General features: G+C 45.7%; 1 protein-coding gene across 1 annotated transcript in view; it reads right to left on the minus strand.

The window, feature by feature from the left end:
- Positions 1-26,931, minus strand: part of LOC129387557 (mucin-5AC-like) — a 37,826-nt gene that overhangs the window by 5,427 nt on the left and 5,468 nt on the right. Inside the window, exons 6-21 of the mRNA XM_072286153.1 lie at positions 26,367-26,719; positions 24,795-24,869; positions 23,663-24,232; positions 22,153-22,185; positions 21,057-21,131; positions 18,947-19,024; positions 17,880-17,957; positions 15,376-15,517; positions 12,931-13,127; positions 11,390-11,571; positions 9,759-9,957; positions 7,493-7,564; positions 4,852-4,914; positions 2,750-2,863; positions 2,357-2,431; positions 1,229-1,276 (exon numbers count right to left, since the gene is read on the minus strand). Of these exons, the coding sequence (XP_072142254.1) occupies positions 1,229-1,276; positions 2,357-2,431; positions 2,750-2,863; positions 4,852-4,914; positions 7,493-7,564; positions 9,759-9,957; positions 11,390-11,571; positions 12,931-13,127; positions 15,376-15,517; positions 17,880-17,957; positions 18,947-19,024; positions 21,057-21,131; positions 22,153-22,185; positions 23,663-24,232; positions 24,795-24,869; positions 26,367-26,719 (2,354 nt within the window). The remainder of the gene's footprint in view (positions 1-1,228; positions 1,277-2,356; positions 2,432-2,749; positions 2,864-4,851; positions 4,915-7,492; positions 7,565-9,758; positions 9,958-11,389; positions 11,572-12,930; positions 13,128-15,375; positions 15,518-17,879; positions 17,958-18,946; positions 19,025-21,056; positions 21,132-22,152; positions 22,186-23,662; positions 24,233-24,794; positions 24,870-26,366; positions 26,720-26,931) is intronic.

Genomic DNA, 26,931 nt, shown 5'->3' on the forward strand with positions numbered 1-26,931 from the left:
CTCTTTTGCTATGTTAGAATAAACAAGTTGTTCTGTTACCAGTCTTCTCTTGCTTTGCCGGGACCTTCGGATGCTTCCAGTGCCACAGGGCGCCAGGCCAACGCTACCCTTGGGGCTTGCGACCCATTGGCAATAACGGGCGTCAGCACCGAGACCCCAACAACTCGTGCCAGCGGTGCGATTACTACAGGTGGAAACACACATCTTGTAGGAAAGGCAGGGTTCGTTGATTTCCTAAATAATGTGTGTCGGTGTTAAGACTACGCTTTGTGCCAAATCCAATTGGTGTCTACTACGTCGGGATTGAACAAAACAAAAATAAAAAGAAGTACGTGTTTTGTGGACGGAAATCTGCATGAGTCAACCAATATATACTTGATCGTGATACTTAAAGGGACACTAAAGTGAAAAATGATTTCTTCTGCATCAGTAAATTACCTTTCTACAACACCAAATACACCACTCTTACAACAATAAGACGTTTGCTAAGCCAGAAAAAGCGCAATAACGAAATACGGGTGGCGTTCCCGCTTAAGTTCCCGCACCTGGTGGCTGTGACGTCATAGATTTTTATGGCATCTTCTAGGGCCTACTAATTATATATAGCGGTACAGATTGACTACATTGTGTTCTAAAGGAAACAAATATTAAACATGGCAAGTTTCGGGAACCTTTATTCAGCCAACGCGGCCGAAATGCGAAAACATACTTTGGAATCCCTGACGTCACGCTGACGTACCGGCGCTGGGGTTTCGGCGCTAAATTCAAATACTGATACTTGGACCTTTATTTTATCATCTAATAATAAAACTATTTCTTTTTTAAATGACTGCCCGCAGGGTTCTGAAACAATGCTTCATTAGTCTAAACTGATTTATTGTTTCGATTTAGTGTACCTTTAATGAACGTGAGAACGTTCAGAAACGAACTCAATCGTACATCGTGTTGAACTCAAGTAACGAATTCTTTTGAAATACTACGAGCAATAAGCGCTATATTTTAGTAAAAAGTGCCATTTACGACCACTGTATAGTGTTATCGCAATCCTCGACTTCCAGTTAGGTAAGAGAAAGAAAGTGAAGCGGAAAGGGTCTTAAAAGCCGGCCAATATAATTGTGAAATGCCTTACAGTCCACTATGGAGCAGGTACACAAGAACAACAATCTGAAATACATCTTTTTAATAAAAAAAAATTTACAAGACACTGTGAACAGCTGAAATGACCTACCAGTGCTGGGAGTATATGTCTCAGTGGCACCAGGAACTGTGGTTGGTCCTGCGATACGCATACATTCGAACTATCAGAGTAAAGGTACGCATTGCTTCAGTATATCCATACCATCGGGGAGTTACTACGAACACGACTCCCGCCCTTTTCTAATACTGCGCATTCAGCATAGCGTCCGTGCAGGTGTAGACTCCAAAAGAACAATTAACAATCGCCATTTAGAACATTTCATGCAAGGGCAGTTGGTGCAGACAGAACGTTATCTTTTGCTGCAAAGTTTATTCCAACTGTGCATGGCGGGACACTTGGTTCCTTTCAGTTCTAACACGTTTAGCCCATAATGAGCTCAGTGAATACAATAGTTTTCACTTGGCTCTTCTTTTTTAAATGTGATTTCAGTGTTAGCCTTAGAGCAAGGAACAATTTTTTCCTGTTCTGCGTGTGTTTAGCGTCGACTGAGAAGTCGCATACGATGTTAATCAGCCAAGTCGAACATTTCTGTAATTCTGTAAATTCATTCCAGGTGGACAGGCCTTGCAAACGCCGCGGCTACAATTCGTGAATTGCAATATGTGCCGTAAAGTGATTAATTAAAAAGTTAATTAGTGATTGTTATAATCAGATGGATATGTGTTTCTATTTCTCGTGCAAGTAATTAATGTCCGCCTCTCTGAATAATTCAGCTCAAGGACTAGAACTATGTCATCTGCGACGGGTTATCTTTAATACTTCCGGTAAAATTAAAAACGACCTCTCCGTGTGCATTTGTATGTTATTATGCTGACTTCTTCTTGCATAAGTTACGCTAAAGCGGTGACGTACACAAACTAACAACATGTATTTATGCAACGTATATGCAAGTGTGTGTTTCAATGCCAAGAATAGGGCAAGAATTTCCTCAAACTGCTACCTATCAGCCTTTTGTTTTTGTCTTCACATTCGTTATGATGTTGGTGCTACGTAATGAATGCCAAATAAAGCGACTTGACTCGATCCCTTTTTTTGTGCCCTGGTGGGTTTATATGAAATACCAACGAGTCAAAACATACATTCTCTCACGCAATTTACCGATCCGCCGCGACTTCACAACTTCATTAGAGTTTTTTTTTTTTTTTCCACAACACTCACCCCCAGTCGGCAGTTCCGAGATGGTGGATAAAGTCGGCTCTCCATGTGGCGCCTCCGTCGTGGCCAGCGTTTTTCCTACATTTTAAAAAGGCATTGATATCAGCGCAATGATGTTTCTTTGATGTACATTTGCTTATGCATATATATATATATATATATATATATATATATATATATATATATATATATATATATGAGATGCGGAAGGCACGGAGATTAGCAGGGAAGACAACTCTACACTGTAGCAGAATTTTGAGGGGAGACGTAAAGATGGAAAGGAAAGCGGAGAAAGGAAGCGTGTGCACGAAGAGGGAGCATACACGCACGCCGCACGCACAAACATTGGCGGGTAAGTTGTCCTTTCGCGTGGCGCCATGCGTTTGAGTCTCGCACCTGTTCTGGATGGCGATGTGACCTCAAACGGTGGCTGTGTTGCCGTTTCTTCTGTTGCCGTAGCCCTTCCTGTTTCCGCAGTACTAGCCGTTTCCGTGTTCGTTGCTGTGGTGCCTTGGAGAATGGAAAATGCAAGAGCCACTGTCTAAACCAAAACGCATTGGTTAAACAACTTTGAAAATGCGTTGTCGTAACATTTAGAAATCGAAAATAAGTTAGTCAAAAGAAGCGGCATTGCGTTCGTCATTTCCTGCCCCTGGGTGACAGCGCGCTCTCCTCCGAAATATTATTGCCACTGCGCGAAATGTCGAACGTGAGAAAACTTACGGATACGATGTCCATGCGTAAGCTTTTTTTTTTCGTTACTTCCTATTGGGCGTCTGCGCTTATACGATACAACCATGCGATGCCTGACGTACTTAGAGAAACTATAGGTTTGGCGTCATCTATTTTTCAAGTTTTCTGAAAAACCACACAAAAAATAGGCTTTCACTCTTTGACGGGTTAATTACACATAGCGGGCCCATTGCATATGTGTCCCTTATACCTTGCTTTTCTGACAATTCATTTGTTTCCCTCTATGCAACTGCGGCTGTTACCAGTGCTTCTGCGAAATGAAGAAACAATGCTGTGCCCCTTACGCTTGGGCGTCGCATGCACCAATGCATATACGTTTTTGATTGGAATGACTGATAGCGCCGACTGTAATGCCTGCGGTGCCGAGGAAACTATAGAACATCTACTGTGCTACTGCCCATCTTTTCAAAACGAAAGACATGACCTCTGCACAGCTCTCAATCAGCTAGATAGAACACCGTTCACCTTGAAGAAGATCTTGGGACCATGGCCTCGCATATCGCAGCTACAAAACGCCACAAAAGCTCTGCTGCGATATTTGAAGGCAACTGGATTGAGTCAGCGTCTGTGATCCGAACTGAGTGACCGAACGATATACCCAGTGGACTTTCTCTTCTTCTTTTAATCTTTCCGTCCCCTTTTCCCTTTCCCCAGTGTAGGGTAGCCAACCGGGCTCAGTCCTGGTTAACCTCCCTACCTTTCCTTTATCACTTGCTCTCTCTCTCTCATTTGTTTCAACCATTTCTTTTTTTTTCGACTTATAACAAGCCTCATAACTGTCACTAGCAGTGGCCGCTAATATCTATAAGTTATCCTGCGGTTATTTTGTTCTAACTGCTAATCGTATTATTAGTGCCGAAATGTTTATCCTGCATATGCGCGGCACACACGCTTTTCATTTCTGGCACGTCGACGTCGCGTTGCTGATACGCGCATGTACCGTAAGCACACATTGAACGCGAATAGAAAAAATATGGCATCAGAACTCCTTTTGCGCGTAATTACGAAACAATCCGACAAGCAATCGCTATGTAGCAACGGCGTAGGTAGTCTCAAATGCATGTGTTGTATCCCAAATCAAGGCGCTGTCGCAGACTAACCTGGAAACAGAACAAAACATTCATTCGTTTTAAATTTGTTCGCATTTGATTTTATGCTGAAAATCTGGCAGTTATGAGGAAAACAATTCTTCCATTTCAAAGGTAGTATTATCCACAATAAAGAAGCTGCTGCTGCTGCTTGCCTTTTAGCTAGTTGTGTAGAGATATTAAGAAGAAGAAAAACATACGTTAAAACAGACATATATATACAAGAAAGAGGACGAGATCTGCTATACGCACGGCAGTATAAAAATACAAGACTATTTTTATTATATTGAGAGGATCTCTGCGCTAGAATCACAAGGAAGCAACAGTGTAGTAACGCACAAGCCAATTTCGTATGCATGGTCGACGTGTGCTAATTCTGTACGTGCGTGCGGATGAGCAATAGCCTGGTGACCCTATTTTTGTGTGGGCGGCCCGGCCCGCAAGAACGGTTGGGTACACAGGTAAGGAACTCCGAGTAATCAAAATTTATTTACAACTCTGCGCTATGGCGTTCCTCGTCCAGCGCCATTAAATATAAGCGAATATAACAGTTATTACGCATGTGCCTTCGCGTGTCATAAGTATAAAGAAGAAAAGACAAAACGAAATGTCGCGTTTCAGTTGCCGTCTTAAACGTTGTCACCAGTGTTTACGTACCTCTAGTGAAAAAATCGGTTGCCCATTTAGTCCATGACGATTTAGTCGTCGCTTCTGTGGCATCTGCATTCGGAAGAAAAGAAAAGTCGGAGCAACCGCATTGGTGCGAGCTGGCGTGGATCGACAATCCGCGCTCAAAGTACGCCGACACTTGATAAGCGCTGGCGGTATATACTTACGTGGCACCGCGCTTTTTTAACGACGCTCGGCGAAAGTGCCGAAGTAATTTCGGCAACAAAAAGCGACGTGAAGTGGCCGAACGCTCATCAAGGGCGGTGCTCACAAGAAAAATCCTTACGCTGGAAACTGTTCGTAAGAGCACATGCGAGCCAATCGCCATGTTGGCCGTTGTGTTATAGTGAAAGTGGATGGGGCCGATCACAAGCAGCGCTTATGGGAACGCAAATATTTGTGAATTCATCGCTATAGAGCTACGGGGCTTGTATTCACAAAATGTCCTTGGCTGAAATTGTTCCTGAGAGCAGATGCCTGCAATCGCCGTATTGCACATACTATTAGTAGCGGTGTGCGAATATCGAAGTTTCGAATACTACCCGATCGAATATACACATTAAGAATTTGTATTCGTATTCGAAAAGGAACTATTCGGTATTGTTGAACAATGGAAACTAATTATTTTGCCATAACCGACTGTTACAGTCTTGTTACTGTTGTCCGTCTGATGTGCAAGGTATCTCACGTTACCAAAAGTAAGACAACGACAAAAATTTTGAAGCAGTTTAGAAACAAAATTGGCAATGGATGCTTTGTTCTCGATTTCCTGGTGAAACGCTGCATGACAACCTGTGTGTTTTTCCTTGTATACTCTGTCATGAAGTATTTTTGGCATTCAAGTAGCAGCTTCATCTTTTACGCTACAACCAGTGATGATTTCCTTCCAGCGGGTCCTTTTAGATGTGCTTACGGCACACAAGTCCTTCATCAGCTTTCTTTTTCTTTTTCCACAACTTCCAATCTTTTTTCGGCAACCGGTCACTTAAAATTTTGGGAAAGCTTGTCATATCAACATCCATTCATTCCGGTAGAGCTTCTTTGCAACTGCAAGCTGTAAAGATTTTGACAGTCTATTCGTGTAGTTTGTGAGTGACAATTACTGACCTTGTGTTTAAAACTAATCATTTGTCCCTGATAGCTGTCTTTTTTACACTGTAGTAAGTGCAGGCGTGGTACCTAATTATACCGAAACGAATATATCTGCTGTAATTATATGCGTCTTGCGTTCGACTATTCGACTCGATATTCGATACCTACAATTCATATTTGAAAAAAAAATATGACATTCGCCCACCTCTAAATATTGGCGCCGCGGACGTACAAAAGAACACAACATTTACGAACGAAAGCATTTGTGAAAGCTTTTTGTTAGTAAGTGCTTTCTCACTAAAACACGTCGGTTTTGTGACGCAAGGATAACCGCAGCCATTATCGTACATGCGTTTTCTTTTAATAAAGCGTCGTTTAGGTTTTCTGCCTATCCCTATTACTATTGGGCCACTTAATTGAGGTGTACGCAGAGCTACAGACGCCCAATATCCGGCTTCCACTTCGGTTGCGGAGAGGCCAGGAAACACTCATTCATCGATTACGGCTGGGTGTGGCATACACCCACCGATAACTTCACAAGATTGTACAAGCACGGGACCCTGACTGTAGCGTCTGTCACACTCCCGAGACAATAGCTCACGTACTTTGCGTGTGCTCTCAATATGCGGTCGAACGGAGAACACTCAAGTCCACCGTTGATTGCTTGGACTCCCGCCCCTTTTCGGAAGAAAAGCTTTTGGGCGCGTGGAGGAGTGTTGACTGTGCCCAACGTGCCATAAAATCACTTTTGAACTTTCTAAGTGAGACTGGTTTAGACGATCGCCTCTAGAAGCTGTGAGACGTGCAGTCAGTGCGAAATGTGTTTGCGCAATAACTTTTTGTGACAAGATTACTTCTTGTGTGGAAAAGGTTACCATTGCCTGTATTGCATCTACAGTGCGCATCGGCATATTGGTCAACGTGTATAGAGTAGCCCATTGTACCATAACATAATCACCCGCCACCTACCTTTCCCTGTATTTCTCACTTCTCCTTTCCCCAGTGAGGAGTAGCAGGCTACAGACAGGCTCTCCAAGCCGACCTCTCCTCCTTTCTCTTCATTAAAATCTACTCCTCCTCCTCCTACAGACGCTCTTTCATGCGCAAGAAAGGTTTTACTCGACCTGATGTTTCTTCTTATTTTTTTACTCTCTGGCCAAGTGTTCGCCAATGCCATTCCCGAACGCTTGAAACATCGGAACACTTAAAACGCATGTTTTATGAGGAGCACGCGGCGACTTTCTAGATGAGGTTGGATTTGCCTTTCCTTCAGAAACGTTACAACTCAGCCGCGTAGTCAAAAGGTTATGTTTAAAGAAATGAGTTGTGTTTCAGGCGCTTTTCTTTCTAACGTATGCAGAAAAATCCGTTACAGTTTCTTTCAAATGCGGCGGTACCATCGACTTCATTTTACCGTTTCTTTTTCTTCGGCGTGTCTGTACGTCATAGACTATTCCTCGGCTGCACTTCACAATAACATCATTATACACCGGCATAGCAGGTGTAGCGGTTTTAGCAGTTTTTTTTTTTTTCTTACCAGTGTCGCGCTGCCCTGTGAATTGCGTTGGTGGTGCATAGGTGGTTTTCTTCTCCCCACCTTCTGGAACAACTGCAAATGTTTGAAAAGAAAAACAGCTTTTTCACATTGGCTTTGATTGATATGTAGCGAATGTAACAGTTTATCAACCTTTTTGAAGTGAGCGACATCGGAAAGCCAGTTCCGTCCCTCAAAGAAGGAAAATGTCTGACCACGCAGAGAGAAAAGAAGTGTTTTTTTTTTTTTTTGCTCTCTCTGTCTCTCATTTACATGAATTGGAAGAAAATGTTGGCGCCTTTAGATGGGTCCAGTACGATGGCACATAAGGCGTTGCACGCTAACAGGAAGCACTCGCTATAATAAATAGAAATAAATAAAGGTAAGAAAAGACAGAGGCGGTAAACAGAAGTTCTGTTCGGTTGGCTACCTTGAATTGGTGAAGGCGGTACCAAGTAAGGAAATGTGAGAGAAAAGTGAAGAAGGAAAAAGGAAAAGAATTAAAATATAAGACCACGACGGTTTTCAGCCATGCTCCTTGGCACATACATGGCACATGCTTGGAAGCGACATGCATAAACAAAGGTTTTTTTGTTTTCTTTAACTATACAACGTTAAAATGATCTGAAGTTTTGTTCAATGTCATTGAAAAGATTTTTGTGTACGATTGAAACTTCCACATTCCTACAATAGTCCCGGCGACGTGAAATAAATAAATAACTCAAGCGACCGCCTGTGATCATCTTCTTGGGCTCGGGCACTGAGATTTTGCTGTTCGTATACCCAACGCATATACAAAACTAAATTAATAAAATAAAAAAGCCCGATCGCCGTATATCCGAAATCAGTGAGTATCTTTGTACGCGTATGTCAAAAAAAGAAAGAAAGACGAGGACGCCTAAGCACTTTTTATGAGATCTGAATGCGAAAGCATTTCATATCCAATTGAACGCCGCTGAACTATGCTCCGAGTTTTGCACTGCGAGCAATGTACCACAGCGGTACGTGCTGCCCGAGCCGGCAAGCAGCAGCAGCAGCCTGCGGGGCCAACTCAGCATGCGGTGCAGCAGCGGCCGCCAAGGCCGGCAGGATGCGCGCACAGCAGCTAAGCCCAGAAGATAGGGGGAAGAAAAGTAGGGAAACGGCAAAAAACGGAGATGTACAAAAACAAAGTTCGCAATAGGGGGTCAGAAATTTTGGTTATGGGAATTCATCGTGCGTTTTCTTTTTTCTTTTTCTTACCTGCGTAGTACATTAGGCAGTATAATAAGCTTGGTGGCGCAACGCACCTCCCCGTTCCAAAGGGGACGCTCAAAACGGCTATCCATCCATCCCAGTGGGGTTGAGAGAGAGTGAGACACACGGACTGAGCGCGGGCTTCCGAGAGTGACACGGCGGCACCCGCACGCGCGCGTCACGCGTCCGTCTCGCCGACGACAGCCCGTCTCGCTCCACGACGCCGCGTCGCCGTATCAGCTCCATCGAGGGGCGCTGGTAACGTGGCGTCGGGGCGCTTCCCTCTCCCCTCTCGCTAGCGCCCAAGCAGTTGAGCCGTCTCACCCTCTCTGCTCCATCGAGGCGCGCTCATGACGTGGCGTCGCAGCCAATGAGAATTTAGGTGCCGTCTTGCTGCTACAGACGCCGCCGGCATTTTCACTCAGTGGCCCACTTGATTCTTTCGCATCAATAATAGTAAAACGACAGTCTGCCCAGGATGCCTAGTTTGTTTGAATGAAATTAGAAATGTCGGGTGCTACTGACGACGCTATAGCAAGCAGCAAATGCTGAATGAATTCGATATAAGATGAAAATGTCAAGATCACGCTTTCAAGTATGATTTCAAAAATTATTTGAAACATGGTGCGGTTATATTACCTTACAAGATGTCAGAAGAAACACTCAGTTGCTTTTTTAACAAACAATATTCAAAAGGGTACCCAGAAAATTCACGTACAGGCAAGTGAGAGAGTAAGCTGAAAATTCAGGTACTTTAATTGAACAGAATATATAGCTTGCTGTCTTATACTGAGGCGCAGGAAACGGTTAGACATAAATGTAAAAATAATGTGCGTGGGCGGCATCAGTGCAGAAAACGCAGTGAAACGTACGCCGAAGGACATGTTTCAAATTAACCAAAACATATCAAGAAATGCGTTAACGTGTGGTTGAACTTAGATGCCTGATAGTCGCTATCTTGATTTCATTTCATACAGCGGCATTACAATGCGGTAAACACGAACAGAAACACTCAGTCGACCTCGACGCTTACCTGGCTTTGGACAGGCACAGAAGAGCCGCACCTCGTAGTCTTCGCATTCGGTGATTTGGAACTTGTTGTAGCAGCGGAAACCGATTGTCGTGTCGCACGACAAAGAACTCTGCCCGCTCTGCGTCCAGTCTAGGCCAGTGGATTTGACGCGGCACTCAACTTTCTCGACGTGGCCGGGTGCGCACGAGTTGTACCGATCCTGCCGAGCCGAGATACGCGTGGAGCGCAGATAGAATAAACCAACCAACACTTGCAAAGCTACAAGCAACACCGTAAACGGACGACACACAATATTATATATATATATATATATATATATATATATATATATATATATATATATATACAGTAGACACACATAGACGAAGATGGCCAATGGTGGAAAGGTGCTGGCTATATTATCCAGCCTTCGATTACACTATCACAGAAAGAGCTGGCATTGTTGTACGAAAGGTAATCATGGAGACATGCCATTCTATTTGTCCATCTTGATATATATATCTTGTCTCCATGATTACCTTTCGTACAACAACGCCAGTTCCTTCTGTGATAATGTAATCGAAGGCTGGATAACATAGCCAGCACCTTTCCACCTTTGGCCATCTTCGTCTTTGTGTGTCGTCTGTTAGAGCTGTTACAATATGCAGTTGCACCAACTCGCCCAACTTTCCATCTTATTGGCACAAGTAAAGAGTTTGTATACTTACAGACAAGCCAATAGAATAACGAGAAGGAAAGAATATTGGTAGAAACAATTGAACGATGATTGTCCAAATCAAGCGATAGCTTCCTGGTGTACCAGGCGAGATAGGCGGCTGAAAACAGTTGCTGGCCGGCTCTATTATTCGTTAACGCTGTGAGACGTCTGGATGTTGTGACATCGCGCTGCCTTCAGTATCGGCTCACGTTACAAACCACATGGTGGTTCTGCAAGCGTAGGAATGAGGGATTACCTGATCTCTGCCTAAGCTTCGTCGTTCTGACTTCATACGTACGTTTTTGACACTGAGATTTGATCATCCTCAACAAAATATTGTATTACAAATGCAAGGATTCGCAGTAAGCATACATGTGCGCTGAGATTTAGTACCTTCGGACGTTCAGAAGTATACGACTTTAGAAATATATGCGATTTAGAAAGATAGAAAGCCACAAGAACGTATGAAGCCACAAGTGCAGGTTAGACAAATCGATGTGCTACCAATCTTTCCTATATTAGCTGAACAATGGCAGCCATATTTCACTCAAGCAATATTTTTGGAAAACTCTATATGGTTAAGAGAAATAAAGTTGCCAGATTTTTTTTTTCTTGTAATCCCTTCTCCCTTCTTGCTTCATGTCATGAGCATGAGCCGGAGAGGAGTAGGGGGATGGGGGCGTAAAAATTTTGGGGGGTGCGCGCACATCGGGACAAACCCCTTTCCTACACCCCTTGATTGCGAGGAAACCCATTGCGCGCTGGTGTTACGATCGACGAACAAGGTCACACCACTTTTGATTAGAATATCTAAAGGATCGACTCAGCTTTTATTCCGTGTCTCCGCGATCGGCCCAGTTTTAACAGGGCAGGGTGGGCGCATTACAAGTCCAATAAAGTGACAATGATGTAGAATTCGTGTATAAGAACTCACCCTGAGTTCCTCGAGAATTTCAAAGTCACCCATGTCTTCGGGGGAAGTTCGGGGATCGTCGGCGTCCATCCACTCCGTCCAGCCACACGGGCCTTCGTCCTTGGGCGGCGGCTCCTCAGTAATTGTCGGGGGACCGGCCGTGGTGGGAGGCAACGTGAAGGCAGTCTGGTCACCACTCGGAGCTGGGCGAGCAATAGGCACAGTGGAAGCTCAGAAAGGAAGACCCGAGGGAGGACTAATTTCGCCAGAGATAACATAAATGTTTCGAAGTGTTACGCTGCGAGATACTTAGCTTTAAATATCGGGTGCGGCGAAATGAAACACGAGGGCCAGTGAAATGAAAACCTTGAATTTGTTATAAAGTTTCAAATTTTCATGGCCCCTGACCTACGAATAGGCAAAATTGTTTACAGTTGCGTAAAAAATATATATGTATATTTGTCAATTGGAAGAAACCTGCAGCTGAATAAGCGTCTTTAATGTCTCAGTGTAAATATGGCCACCCCACGTGAGACGTACAAAAAATAATAATATTTAAAAGACAGAAAGCCGGGCAAGCTGGTATTGGTTCGTTGCTAATAACAGCGGCCCTACAAACGATGTAGATGTGGCTGCAGATGTAAATATATCTTCTGTTACTAGATTCTTCAGACGCAAAGAAGTAAAAAAGGAAAATGAGAAGCTCGATCTGATGAGGTATTTCAGAAATAAGGATTTTCTTTAGGTGTCCCCTGCCGCCCGATTCTTGGTCTATCCGCCGTAGTGGGTACGAGCCATGATATAGGTTCATCATCATCATCATCATCATCATCAACAACAACAACAACAACAACAACAACAACAACAACAACCGACGAGCGCGCACACCAAGCTATGCATGACTTGTAGCGCCGTCAAACAAATTAATTTCCTTCCTTGAGAACCCAGGCACTTTGCAGCGCTGGAAACTCGTAATGAGCGTGGGGGAGACCATGTAGAAAAAATGCGCTGAATGTTCACTCAATAACATTATTTCTGAAATAACCAAAAGTTGTCATTTGACTGACCCTCGTAGCGATAGAAAGGACAGTCTCAGCACGTCGATTTTGCCGTAAAGCTCGCTTTGTCGAAATACGGCTGCATTTAAGTTGTTTGCGTATCACTCTTTGCGTTAGGTAGAAAGTTTCAAATAGTAGTGCACTCGCGAGCTGAATTATTGCTAGACCCTCTAATTGAATGCGATTCTTTAGTTAGCTGTAGCGCAAATCCTAAATAATATCACTAATTCCGTTAAATATGCACATTCGTCAAATATTTCTTTTTTCTGTTCATTCAGGCAGACGCTCCTGCGAAGCTTAAAACATCGCTTAAGAAAGCAACGAAGCTTCATCGTGGGAAATACAAGTTCCCATAGTGATACCGAAGCCGGATTGATGCGGCTAAAACCCTTTGTCTACGCAATACAGTTTCAGCCTCATTCTACACGACCAGCAGAGCGCTCTGGCATCACCTTGAAACGACCAAAGCAACTCAGTCAACGTTAGGCTTTTCGAAGCACTTACTGCAGACGCAGAAGACACGTATCTTGTAGTTGTGGCACGCCCTCCCTTCGTCTTGGTCGTTGTTGAAGCACAGCAGCCCCTTCTCCTTGAGACACGTGACGCCTTTGTCGCCGGATTCGAGCCAGTCGATCAATTCCCCAGTATCGTTTCGGACGGCCTTGCACTGGATGGCCTTCATATCCTCAACCCGGCAAGCCCTGTACACGGTGAAGGAGGCGCAGATTGCGTCTGTAGTTTTGACTTTTCAACATTGACTGAACCGCGAATGATCAGTATGTGCACGCGTCCCTTTATACGAGAGTACGTTGGTTTCGAGGCAAACATCATTGAAGAGATACTGAAAAAGAATGTTCAGATCGGCTAGACTTGTAAATTACACTTGCGAAACCGCGAATCGGCTACCTCTGTCGAAATGCCATGCTTGGGGGGTGTACTAGAAAAGTATATAAAAGCGAAAAAACGATTGGTGACACCGCACACGGGCCCCCGAAACAGCAGCCTGCCAATGACACGGCCCATGACAACGTCTATCTTAGATCCCGGTTAACCACTGTTCAATAAAAGAAAAGGAAATCAGGCCATAATATCACCACTAACTTTCTAAGATAGCTTGTATAGAATGTGAAGATTGTGACGTCTCCACAGCTGAACGCGCGCGCGTGCCATGGCGTTATGCATGGGCGACCTTGCACAGTCTCGCTTGTCCAAGTGACGTTGCTATACCTCCCACCTCTTACAATCTTGCGATTTCGTGCGCACCGCGACATGCTCGCCTGCGATCAACGCACCTCGAGTTCTCTGTTAGATACCTCCAAGGTGGGTGAAGTCCGTATGGAATGCTATAAAGAAATGTGCGACCGATGGTCAGATCAAACCCCTGCCTTCCAGCAACGCAGCCACATACACTAACCATTGGGCCACGATCGCACGCGTTCTCCACTCGTGACAGCGACCGCGCTTTGCGACGCTGTGTTAGGCTGCGTTGCCTTCGGGATCGATCCATATTTTTTCTTCAGACAGATTCATTCATTCAAAATACTCACAGGCTCCAAATAGGAGTATTGTGTGTGGTGGGCATGTAAAAGTGGGCATAGCTGCAAAGTGGGCGAGGTCCGCCTCTAATGCTATCGCATTGAAAAATTGCATCGTTATCTTTTTATTCATGTTTGTTTCTGGGGTTTTACGTGCCAACACCACGATTTTATTACGAGGCACGCCGTATTGGGGCCCTCTGGATTAATTTTCACACTCGAACGCTCTTTAAGGTGCATTCAATGCACAGTACACCGGAGTTTCTTGCATTTCGACCCCCCTCGATAAGCAGCCCCCGCGACAAGAATTTGATCCCGAAACCGAGGGTTTAGCAGTGCAACGTCAAAGTCACTACGCCGCCACAGCGGTCATGTATCCTTAAGCGTCCGACGATTACGATACACCTTAATGCTAAATTTGAGCCCAGCTGCATACGTTCTTTTTTTTTTTCATTCCGCAATATACTGAGGCAAGGAATGCGATACCGAAACCACCGCACCGACTGGCAGTGGGTCAGTGTCGTCAGCGCCTTCGCAAAGGGAGAAGCAGTATGGGACGCTGACATGATGAGCGGCATCGGAGCCAGCTGTGGTAGACGATGACGACGAACGCGCGAGCAGTGGCACGAGCGCGTTCGCGCGGTTACGACGAGGGACGTCGACGCTCAACAGAGGAAATGGCGCCTAAGAGCTGCTCTCTAAAAACCTATATGTACCGTGTTTATAGCCCCATGTTAATAATCATATATGATCATATGTAAATATAGATACGGGGCATGCGATATTCTTCATTGAGGGTTGCACGTTATGGTCAAGAAAATTAAACCTCCCAATTAAAACGTTCCTATACGCATTTCAAGAAACCTTCTTTTTGATATTGTAACAAAACTGAATAGTGCTATATAATGTGGTACCGAGTTGCTGGGCTGGAAGCCTTGTGCTTGCTTTGTCCTTTATTTGTATGCGTGGGATTTTGGACGTACTTGAAGCGAATCTGACGGCCTCAATTAAAATGAAATTTTCAACAATTAATAGAATTTATCTTGTTCTCTCAAATGCAACAATCTTTTTTTGATATTGGTTTGGCGTTTGTCTAATAACAGCCCCTGCGCGTTCCGCAAAAATTAAAAGGAAATTAAAAATTGGCGTTAGTCCCCTACCCAAATATTATTTCAACTCTGAACCACGCCAAATAATATTAACTTTTAAGCACGAGTATTCTGATTTCAATTGGTTGGCTTGCATTCAACAGCACGTCTGTCCTCAGTAATTGCAATATGCAGCTGTCCATAGTAAAACATTTGACATTAGAATTAGCCTGTTAATACAAAACCAATGTGGCGCATACGCGTTCACATTGTGCAGGCCTTGCGAAAATTTTCTGTCAAGCGAGTGAATAAAAAAAAAAACTTACCTTTTCTCCAATGCGTGTACAAATTCGAAATCCCCGTCTTCTGTGTCCGGTTTATCCGTGTCAATGTAGGGGGACCACCCAGGAAAGCACGTTGAACCCGGGATCGGAGGAACCCCTTCTGTTGCAGTGTACGAGGTGGCCCCTGCAAACCACATTGCGACCGCAATGCATTCGCAATGAGAGTTGTCACCGCCGCACTTACACCGTAAATATTTACACTTTAATAATCACGCTGTAAACGACTAGTTCAATTTCGTAAATAACGTCGGCAACATGGCGTAACAAGAGGTCCGATTCGGCGGTACGGTAACTACAGCAGCACAAGCGAACCTTGGTAGTAACAGACGTCCCTGTGGCAGTGACCATACAGGGCTTTTTGGGAAGCCTGGAACACTGTGAGCCCTACAGCAGCGATTTGACGGGCTGTGTCGGCTCACGCTATCGCATCGCGAACGCACGCATTGTGATGAGCTTATAGCAGCGGGGAACTAACGTGTCGAGAGGCAGAGAAGGTTCACGTCCATAAAGATATGAAGTCACTCCACCTTGGGGATTGATTGGTGACAAAAAGACGGAGGCGGAAGATACACCATACAGAAGCTACAATACACAACCACGCAGATCTTGCGCATGACGCAACAAATCACCAACAGGAAGAGGGGACTCAAAGAACATGACCTGATCCAACTAGTGCATGCTCTGATTGTGAGCCGCTTTACGTATTTCAGCAATGTGGAAGTGGAGGTACGTACTCCACCGGCTGATACGCAAAGCGTATAAGCAAGCACTCAGACTGCCACCCGGAACGGCTACTTTTGGCCTCGAGCAGACACGGGTGTACAACAACGCACGGGAAATTATAGAGGCCCACTTGGTAAACCAGAAGGAAAGACTATAACGCTCAACAGCGGGACACTGTGTCTTGTAAGGTCTTGGATATTCCGTACGGAAGACCAGCGCACTGACAAAAATCCCAACACGAATAAAGGAAACTATGCACGTCTCACCAATTCCCAGCAACGTGCACCCGAACTTCCACATCGGACGGCGACATGCCGGAGCGCAGGCGCCCGCGAGAAACTACGAGAGCCACCCCAATGTCTTGTACGTAGACACGGCCATCACCGCAAGAAGCACCGCATTTGTCACCAGCGTAGTCGGCAATCACGGGACCGAAAAATATGCGTCGTCGCTTTCCAGAGCGCGCGCGGCAGAGGCAGAGGAACTAGCGATAGCGTTAGCCATCTCGACGAGGCCGCACTGAAAGTGCGTGATAGTTCTCAAACGGCAGGCAGAAATTCTTCCAGGGCCAAGATTTCCAGAGCCGCACGTCGCGTTCTGATTGGAGCGCAACAGCCCCCGCCATACGTACAAATCGTGTGGACTCCGGGGCACGAGTCCTTGCGCGGCCATCGGCAGGCACATGCCTACGCCCGAGCGCATGCACGCTGGGAGCCGCCAGAGGGGCACGCTGAGCAGTTCAACCCCGGGCCTGTACCATTAACCTACACGCACGTCGTACAACACTATCGCCTTTCACGAAGGAAACTTCCGCCACCTCATAGTGCTCTGACTCGAGAGAAAGCCGTAATATGACGAAAACTCCAAACACATTTAAATCTCTACCACGCCATACACACTGCGCTGTAATCCTATAGATACCCACACTGTGATCAATGCGCAACGCTTTACCACATGGCATGGGCTTGGGCTAGCAGACCACAGCTCACACCCATAACACGCCCCACCACACGGCAATGGGAGGCAGCGCTGTCCAGCTACGATACGACGGACCAGCTCAACCTGGTCAACCGAGCGAGAAGGGCAGCTAAGGCAGCTGAGCTCCTGGACTGAGGGGACCACCCACTGCACAGCGGAAGAGCTACCTACGCTCGTGTGCTCTGTTCTATAAAGATTGCTCTCTCTCTCTCTCTCTCTCTCTCTCTCTCTCTCTCTCTCTCTCTCCATAAATAATATAAAACATTGCATAGCCGGTGATCTTGTGCCTTGAGGCGAAAGTAACGACAGGCAAAGTAGTATCCCACTCGCTGTGGTCGGCGGAAACGTATACATTGATACTATGATACCCCCCTCGAACTCCATCTGTTACCTAATCTCATATTTTGTGCCTAATTTACGACAGGTGCGGATAAGCTTGCGTAAACACTGTCGCTTCAAAAAAAAAGAAGAGAGAGAGAGAGCATGCATTCTCTACTGCTGCCCTATAAGCAGTGATTTCAAGATATGGTAGTACAGCCGGCATCGCTTCTGTTGCAATCTTTTATAACGAACGACAATGCATCGCACCTAGCACACTAGATTTATCTCCGAGGCTGGCCCTGCGCACAAAAGTTAGATTGAACACTTTCCCCTCTCCCCCAGTGCAGGGTAGCCTATCGGGCTTAGCCTGGTTAAGCTCCCTGCCTTTACCTTATGCCTTCTCTCTCTCCTTCCCCCTCTCCCCCTCTATCTGGAAAGCACCAGTCGAGAACTAGTCATCACACCTGCGGTGAAGTACGTTGTTTCTGTTGACGGTTTGCCTTCAGATGTAAACGGTGAAGTGGTGGCGACATCCGTGTGACCTACAAAAGGCAATTAAAAAAACGCAATACATATTATTCGTCTTTGCAGCGCAGCTAGCGAACTAAAGCAGCGCACTCTAAGAAGAAAAAGGGTTGATGGCAACCCTTTCTATGAGAGTAATTGTTTACCTCAATTACATATTCTAGAAATGTTTTCATAAACTTTCTTGATTGAGGAACGCGGAATTTTTCATGTATTGACCTACCTCAGGTAAATTCTGGTCGTAAAAACTTCTGCCTTTTAACAAAAATTGTCATTGCATATGCGACTCCCTTCTAGAGATTTCCGGAGAGGAGTGATATTGCCGTAATTTATTGATTAGCGCTTATATTCTGTTTTGTGCTCAAATTCATATGAATTTTTGTGACCTGACTTCGTTTCTTTTTCCGTATTTAGTGTGTCTGTGAGAGCTGATTGTTCGTTCTAGTGTGTCTTATGACAACAATTAAAGATGGACACCTAGCATGAAAGTATATAAAAGTAATTAAATTATAACGTTTATAAAAGCAATAAGACACATGTAGTGTATCTTAGGTGACCTCTGTTGTGATTTATCTTTATTTTATGCCGGCTGACTTTACCGTTTATTGTGTTTTGTGTGACCTGTTTATCAGTGAGATGACTTTAGCTTCCTATACGTTTATACGCGATTTGTATTGTGAACTGTTTCAGTACATTCACGCCACCTGACTGTCTATCTTTTTCGTTCTTTTACCTTTCTTTTAGTCAGTCCTCGCTTGTTATTTTATATTTAGTACACATTTGTTCTATGTTAAAAAGCGTATCCTGAGCCGCCTAAAGGCGCCATCGCCTCCTGTACAACGTCACGTATCTTTAAAAATATATTCCGCCAATCTCTCTATGCATAATAGATCAGCCAACACTCCACAGCTTTCAGAGTGTGCTCTGGATTCCCGGTGGGAGGAACTTTCATTAGACTAACCGCTTCATTCAAAATGCAAAAAAATAAGAAAGGCGGGAGGTTTACCTGCAGAGGAATATGTCCCCGTCGTTTCCGTCAATGGGCTACCTGGAGTGGCAGACGGGGCGTTGGTGTCCGTATGATCTGGAAGAAGTTGTTTGGTAACTTAGCACACAAGAAAATGCCTGGAAGTTCCAATAAAATCTTAAATGCGTGTTCTGTTGTGCTCTGTAGCTTTGCACTCGGTGCTTTGCATGCTCGAAGCTGTAAAATTATGCGGTAATAACTCGGCGGGCTTCCAAATTTTCGCGTTCTATGCGAATGGATAAAAACGGAAAAGCTCACATCTCGATAAAGGAAGCAAGTTGCGATACGCAAAGTAATTAGTTGCTGGTGCCTTCTGTGCGCCCTTGTGTTGATTGCAAAATACATCGACCGAGTTGCGGAGATTTACATGCCACTATATTAAGTGGGAGTCGCACTAATAGAACCAAACTAATTGCGCGCTCGCTGTGTTTGATATGGAAGTTAGTATAGCGCCAACCTCTTCGAAAAAGTGCTTCGAATTCTGCTACATTCTGGTAATGTATTACTACGATAAATTCTCGACCAAATAAGTCGTCAGCTGCTGAGAGATAAGTCGTCAGCTTCTGAGGCCAGCACCGCCGCTTTCAAATCATGCCAGCCGTTTCAATGATACTGCAGCCCTAAACGGCGCATAGGCATGCCCCGACAAAAAGCTTTAGTGCACTAAAAGCAGGGAGCATTCCATGATAGGCATTTTCCCAAAAAGGGTTTAGTAAAGACGGAGTCATTGGCAAGGGAAACGTAGCGAGACGACGATGCGAGAAGGAGAGCTACCCTTCTGGCGGCTGAGGCTCGTTCCAACTGCGCCTACCAGCGCCCACGAGCGACAAGCTCCCATTGTTTTATTCTATATTGAATCACACGTAACGTTTGTTCCATGACCCTCCATTTCCTTTATTTCTCTTTCTCTGTCTGTATCCCCTCTTTTTTTTTTTTCTGATCTGCGCAATTCCTGTCGCGGTATTGCGCAATCTGCGTTTCACGGGAATCCCCGTGTTGTCCTCGTTCTTGCTAGCTAGCTACTCGTGCGCTGCAATCGGTGCGTGTGACGTGGAGGAGCGAGCTGTGACGTCATCCCGGCCGGCGGGGAGACAAGTTCTTCTGGGAAGGAGGGCGCACGGGCTTTCCTTCCAATTTTAGCTGGTTTCGTGGGATATATCGATCGGTGTAATACCTTACAGACGTGATCGTTGCCGCAAGATATTGGCACCGCGCCTTACTTGTTTGCAATTCCCCGTAATGGTGGAAAGCCCTTCAAGAACGTTCCATGCTGCACCTTAGGCTTTTACTCGTTTATATGGCGTCTCCGAAGAGCGTGGAACAGTCTGCACAACTATGAACCCCAGCTTTAAGCTGACCATTTATTGCGAAAAGAAAAAAAAAGCACCAGACGATTCTTCACTGTAGAGAAGTACGTTGTTGGTGCTTCCGTACCTCGATTACCTTCTGTGGCGTCTGGCAGTAACATTAAATTGTGTGTGATATGTAAGAAGCGAGAGAACAGAGCAATTTGAATTGCTCCATGATGCTGCGGATTGATTTTGGTATTAAGAAAACAATCGAAGAAGACGGCCTGAAAATAGGAGACAACATTGCGTGTGTCTCAGCGCCCGTTAGTGTTGTGTGCGCTGTCCTGCTTGTAAACATTAAGAATGGGGAGCTTGCCAGCACGCGCGACTTTAAGAGTAAATCTACACGCATGATCACATTGGGCAGATCCACACTGTAACTCGATCTGACATCATCTCTCGATTTCGTCGACATGACCAAGAGTTCCGGGCAGATCTTTAGTAAACCGACCACAGGCATGCACAAACGTATATAAAGCGCTCTGTAGAATCTGTTCATGTATCGCGCACTACGTGGCCATCCGCCTTGCGTACTCCGGCTGCACACATATGAACGTTCATCTGCGTTATAATTTTTCCGCAAGCTATTCAATTGTCCAAACCGACAAAAAGGTAGACAAATAAAATCAGTCGAGTCGTCTTACATACTGCCACAAAGTACACAACAATAATCTTCTAAGCATCCTGCTTGCTATGTCGGCCACTGACTGCTATATCGAAAAACTAAAACCATCCTTCACCTGTAACGAAATACGTCGTGGGCTCCTCAGTCAAGGGCTTGCCTTCCGTCGTGAACGGAGTAGTGACGGTGAATTCTGCGCAGCAAGTGCATATAAAGTGTTCGTAAGTGAAACATCAAACATAAGCGAGAAGAAAATACCCATCTTAATATAAAAAAACATGTGTGGTATCACGAGTATCACAGATAGTCGTATCAGTGGCAGTGGCCTTGCTTTAGAAAATTAGATCCTTTTCCGGCTAATTCAGCGTGCTAAAATTTGTCGTTCCATATACGTCACCCTTCAGGAACAGTAATAAAACGAACAATGCTACATATTTCGTTTAAACGAAACTTTGATCAAAAGGAACAAAATTTCGACCCCTGTAAGTTCCACGTAAGCGCAGTTTACTGTATATTCAAAAGCAATGTTCGCAGTGATTAACGTTCATACCGCTTTACCACAACCATAATGTTCGAGAGCGGACGGTTCTAAGCAGCGCTGTTGAGATCGACGTTCCTTGCACAATGAAGATAGCGCAGTTAACGAGATTATCCCTATTCAAAGGGGTCTGTCGGCAATCACGATAAAAAGAAGGTAGGGATTCGTAAACGACACACCGAGCTGCCAGCTGTGCTGGACTACTTACTATGACTCGAAGAAAGGGTTGCTCCTAGCTTTCACTGTTCGCTCATCGTCGGCGATTTTCATTAGGTCGTTTCTGCTAAACAACCAGGGTGCACTGAAGATTTTTAGTCTCCTTTTCAACATCTCTGCATTTCCCAGCTCATTCGCCTTTCACTTTCTCTCAATGTTTTATGCGTACACATATCGGGAATGCCAGTCTGCTATACCTTCCTGTTCTGCAATGCCATTTGACAGAATTACACCTCTGTAATTGAAAAGATCGGTCTCCGTTTATTTTGTGCCTCCTATTGGCAGGTTGTGGCAGCAATCAACGCTATAATTTTATTATTACCATTCCGTTGCGAAAACAACTTCCGACTACAGAAAGGTTATTGAAAGAGATACTCGCAGAGCAGTCATCGTTCCTGAAGATTCGCAGGAGAAAAGAAATAGAAAAGTTTAGGGTGAAATGTCAAGGAATCAGACTTACCATGAGCACCCGTTGTGACTTCGTATTCCACATCTGCAGATAAAACAAAACGTGCGTTAAATTTCATTTGCCTGACGCTGCTAGAAACTAAGAATCCAAGCACGTTAAGCTCTGACTATAGGTGATGTGCAGTAAAGCTATTTTGTTCGATGGAGGTGTCACCGTGATTTGTTATAGACGCAGTTATAAATATTCTTTGTCGCGGCTATATCTGAGCTGGTATGATCGCCGACAGTAGCGCATCACATCGTGTTAACTTCCTCACATTCCGCCAGCGCTCAGCAATAGCTCGTCGCACTAATGCGGCAGAGAGGGGGCCAATCGCTTCACCGTAAATAAACGTTATCACGTTTCATTCAAGGTGGACAGAAGAAAGGACGGATATTGGCGCAGTGCTTTCCTCCACTCACCGGTGAAGCGTGCCCACTTAAAATAGTCGCGAACTTGGTTCGGATCTCCTCGAATAAGAGACGACGAGCTACACATAAACGGCGTCACACAGCCCATTCCTTGTGTCGTGCTTGCCGATTCAGGGAGCTCTAATAAGCACCCTGTGTGGCTGTGGCATTTCGTGCGAACTTGGCCCGTTGCACTTTTAAATACGAGAGCCCTTCTCCGCCTAGCTCTACCAACTTCGAGCCCGGTGTGACTCCGACATCTATACGTCACCTGCTTATATTGTGAAACTTGATCGCCGACCTCTCCCCCTCCCTCGCCTTCCCCAGTAGGCCTTTAAATCAAAATAATTCCCCTAAATCACCAGCCTAATACAACTGTATGAAAAAAGCGCACGGAAAACGGCACTAGCCTTAAATAAGAAAGGCCAGATTCTCATCATTAGTCGGGTTCGAACCAACAAACCGACTGCTGTTACACATGCGCTCTACGAATTCTTCGCAAATATTGCCGCGAAAGAAGCCGTGTTTTAACCTTACTCTCCTACACTACCAACTGGAAGCGTTAAAAGCATCATCACAAAATATAAAATACCGTCTCTCGTTTTGTAAATTAAACCCAACACTTAATACCCATCGCATGGAATGGTTCTGTTTTTGATCACGTATTCGCAAAAGCTGCTCAATATTTGAAGTACACTTATCGTTCTTTGGCATGCATAATCTCCTGGTCACTGCCATGGGCAGTGATCTGCGACGCATTGGACTGGCCTGAACATCACATCCACAAGGTTATAAATCATATCATGACGCAGCGTAACGCTAAATTGCTGTCGCATTCTTTTAGATAGTCATCAGACATGATTCCCGCCACAATTCTTTTTTTTTTCATCTCAGGCGATCGCGCTCTAAATAGGCGCTCTATATATGGAATGGACTTCCTTACGACTTCGCTGCCATCACCAGTTCATCTGCATTCACGGAAGAAGTGTCATCGCTTCTCTCACCTTAACTAATGTTGTTTTAACTATTGTCGTAATCCCACCCCTTATGTAATACCCCGTGTGGGGCCTTTAAGGAAATAAATAAATAAAGAAAGAAATCTGACACCGTACCGCATTTGCAAAAGAATCTGACGGCATAGTCGTGGCACTTCTTTCCCCGAGGCTGCAGCCAGTTGAGGCACACCAGGCCGGTGCCTTTCGAGCACTTGACTCCGACGTCTCCCGTGTTACGGTAGTCGGTCATGTTGTCCCCGACGTTCGCCCTGCAGTCCACGTCTGTAATGGGGAGCCCGTCACAGACCGGGAAGAGCTCTTTGATGTCCTCCAGCGACTCCACGTCGCCCTCGTCGATGTCCGGACTGTCGATGTTGTAGAACTCCGTCCAGCGGGAAACGCAGCCAGGAGACGGAGGGCCGGGCGTGGTGACAATCGGCCGTTCGGTAGTTTCTCCCGGGGTGGGCGTCGCGTCGCGGACGTAGTCGGTGGGTTGTTTGGTTTCGGTTGAAGTCGTCGCCGTCGTCGTCGTCGTCGAATACGTGGGTGAAGTGACACCAGCCGACGGAGTGGTACTGAAAGAGGCGGTAGTCACGCTGGTCTCTCCACCCCCGCATTCCGAGCACTCCTCCTCAGACGTAGTTTCTACCGTAGACGTAGTCGGCTTAGCGGTCGCCGTCGAAGAATCTTTAAAGAGAAGAAGAGCGAGCGTTCCTTATATCACAAGATCGTCTATAGCTAGCTGGGTGAGGACTTGATGTAATAAGGCCATACACGTATTAGGTTCCTCCCACTTTTACACCCTTTCATAGTCCTACAAATGTAGAGCCCACGCTGAAAGGGAAAGAGATAGACGAAAAGAAAGGGAAAGGCAGGGAGGTTAACCAGAATTGAAATCCTGTATGCTACCCTGCATTGTGTAACGGAAGATAGAAAGATGAGAGCGCCATGCAGCAATATAGATAGCTGAGTGAGGTCTACGGTGTCATTGGTGTGGAGCGCGAAAGAGTGGACGAGTAGGTAGAAGAAACGTAGCTTTGCTTGTGTCTAGGCGTTTGAGTCTACGCAGCCTTCTGTTTTTATCCCGCCGCGCAAAAATGACATCGACATGGAAAACCAACTGAAGAAAAATAAAAGAAGTTTGAGCATATAATCTCTGCCACGGCCTCTACGACAACGACACTTTTATCAAAGCCTGTTCGCCAACAGAAGACCATAATTATCACAAACGTCTGAATCATTCCCTCACCTGTGAAGACATATGTCGTTGGCTCTTTGGTCGATGGCTCGCCTTCCGTAACGGACGGAGAAGTGGTGGTATACTCTGCAGAGTGTATGAAACGTTCGTCATTGAAGCATCGAAATGCCGTACCCAACGCATATCCGACTAGGAAATAGTAACAGAAGGATTGACAAGACTGAGAAAAATTAATAATCGCCCAACTCAAGACAAAGAAGGGAGCAAGAAAAAGCGTTTTCAATGCTTAAATTACGAAGGTAGCGACCAATTTCCACCGTAAGCCTGGACTTGGGTGGAAGCCAGGTCTATAATTATTACGAACGTCTGAATCATTCCCTCACCTGTGACGGCATATGTCGTTGGCTCTTTGGTCGATGGCTCGCCTTCCGTAACGGATGGAGAAGTGGTGGTATACTCTGCAGAGTGTGTGAAACATTCGTCATTGAAGCATCGAAATGCCGTACCCAACGCATATAAGACTAGGAAATAGTAACAGAAGGATTGACAAGAGTGAGAAAAATTAATAATCGCCCAACTCAAGACAAAGAAGGGAGCAAGAAAAAGCCTTTTCAATGCTTAAATTACGACGGTTGCGACCAATTTCCACCGTAAGCCTGGAAATTGGACCTGGGTGGAGCCGCCTGATTGATTTTCTTTCCCCTCAGGACCTAAATAAAGTTCTAACTCACTCACTCACTCACTCCACCGTAAGCCCACTTGAAGCTATATACCTCATTTGTCTAGACTCTTTCATGAGGCAGGTAGGGGCCAGATACTGCACCAGGGAGGCGAATTACTATTCTTGTGAGGTGGCGTGTTTTTGAAACTTAGTGGGCCTTCCCAATTTGCTTGCACCTGGACTACCACAGTGACTAGGACAGCCACTGTATTAGCGCAATTTCTTTTATTTTTGCTGATTTCAGGCACCACTTTAAGCCTAAAAAAATTTAGTGTCCTGAGCGAGTATTCGAACTTCTGACCTTGAAAAAACCCGATTCTTTACCTCTGCTCCACGCCTTCCGTTCCCCCGCGCATTACTTCACCGCGCTTACCCTTCCTTGGCAGCCATTCTAGAGTTACAGAATGGCTGCCAAGGTTGGGAAGTGTAGTTGAAGCTCAGTTTAGCTTAGTCAAGCATGACAATGAACTGGGTAGTGTACTGTAATTAGGAAATTTGCAGGAACAGGATGGTGTCGGCTGGCGCAAGGCAGGGGTTACTCGAGGTCGATGGGAGAGGCCTTCATCATGCAGTGCGTAAATAATAATAATAATAATATAATAATAAGAAGAAGAAGAAGAATGTGTTTATGGTGATCATGATGATGATGACTACGATGATGATAATCATTTGTCTAGCTTACGGTTACGGAAAAACAGCCGATCATTGACGGTGAAAGGGGGTGTATGGAGAAGGCAGAGTGGTGGCCCTATGGAAAACCTGTCTATATTACTCATTTATGGCGGGAATTAGCGAGAAGATCTGCCGCCACTCCATCGGATCGGAAGATCCACTACCGCCGTCCTTCGTAAAAGAATGTGGTAGAAGGAACGTAGCGCCGCCTCGCGGTGCTCTATACTCACCGCAGTCGCACAGCAGCCGCACCTCGTAGTCGAGGCACGCGCCGCCCGCCTGGTACCTGTGGTAGCAGGACAGGCCTCGCGGAAGTTCGCAGCTGGCCATCTGTCCAGCGCCCAGCAGGTCCTGTCCGGTGGCCGAGACGCGGCACTCGATGTCGACGACGTGCGCCGCGCCGCAGTACGCTCCGTACGCGGAGGCGAAGTCGGCGTCGGCCAGCAGGGCGAAGTCCCCGGACGCCTTCGCCGCCGGATTCAGCCACGGCGTCCAGCCGCTCGCGGTGCAGCCGACGGCTACGGGCGGCTCCGTGTTTGGGCACGGGTGGCCCGTGCAGACAATGCTGCCCCGACGGCAGAAGCTGCGGTGCACGCACACAAGATGGCCCAGTTAGTCCCGTACCGCACGTGCGCGTGTAGTCGCCGCTCTTATCTAACAGCAGCGCCGAACATTGTGGCGTATCTTGCACTGGACATGTAGTGATGCAGACTGTTCGTGCACGAACTAGACGACCAGTTTCAATATTTATGCTCATTTCTATAACAAACCTTCAGCACTTGCTGCATAATTTGT

This window comes from Dermacentor andersoni, chromosome 2 (assembly GCF_023375885.2).
Source record: "Dermacentor andersoni chromosome 2, qqDerAnde1_hic_scaffold, whole genome shotgun sequence".
In the NCBI taxonomy this organism is placed as follows: Eukaryota; Metazoa; Arthropoda; class Arachnida; order Ixodida; family Ixodidae; genus Dermacentor; species Dermacentor andersoni.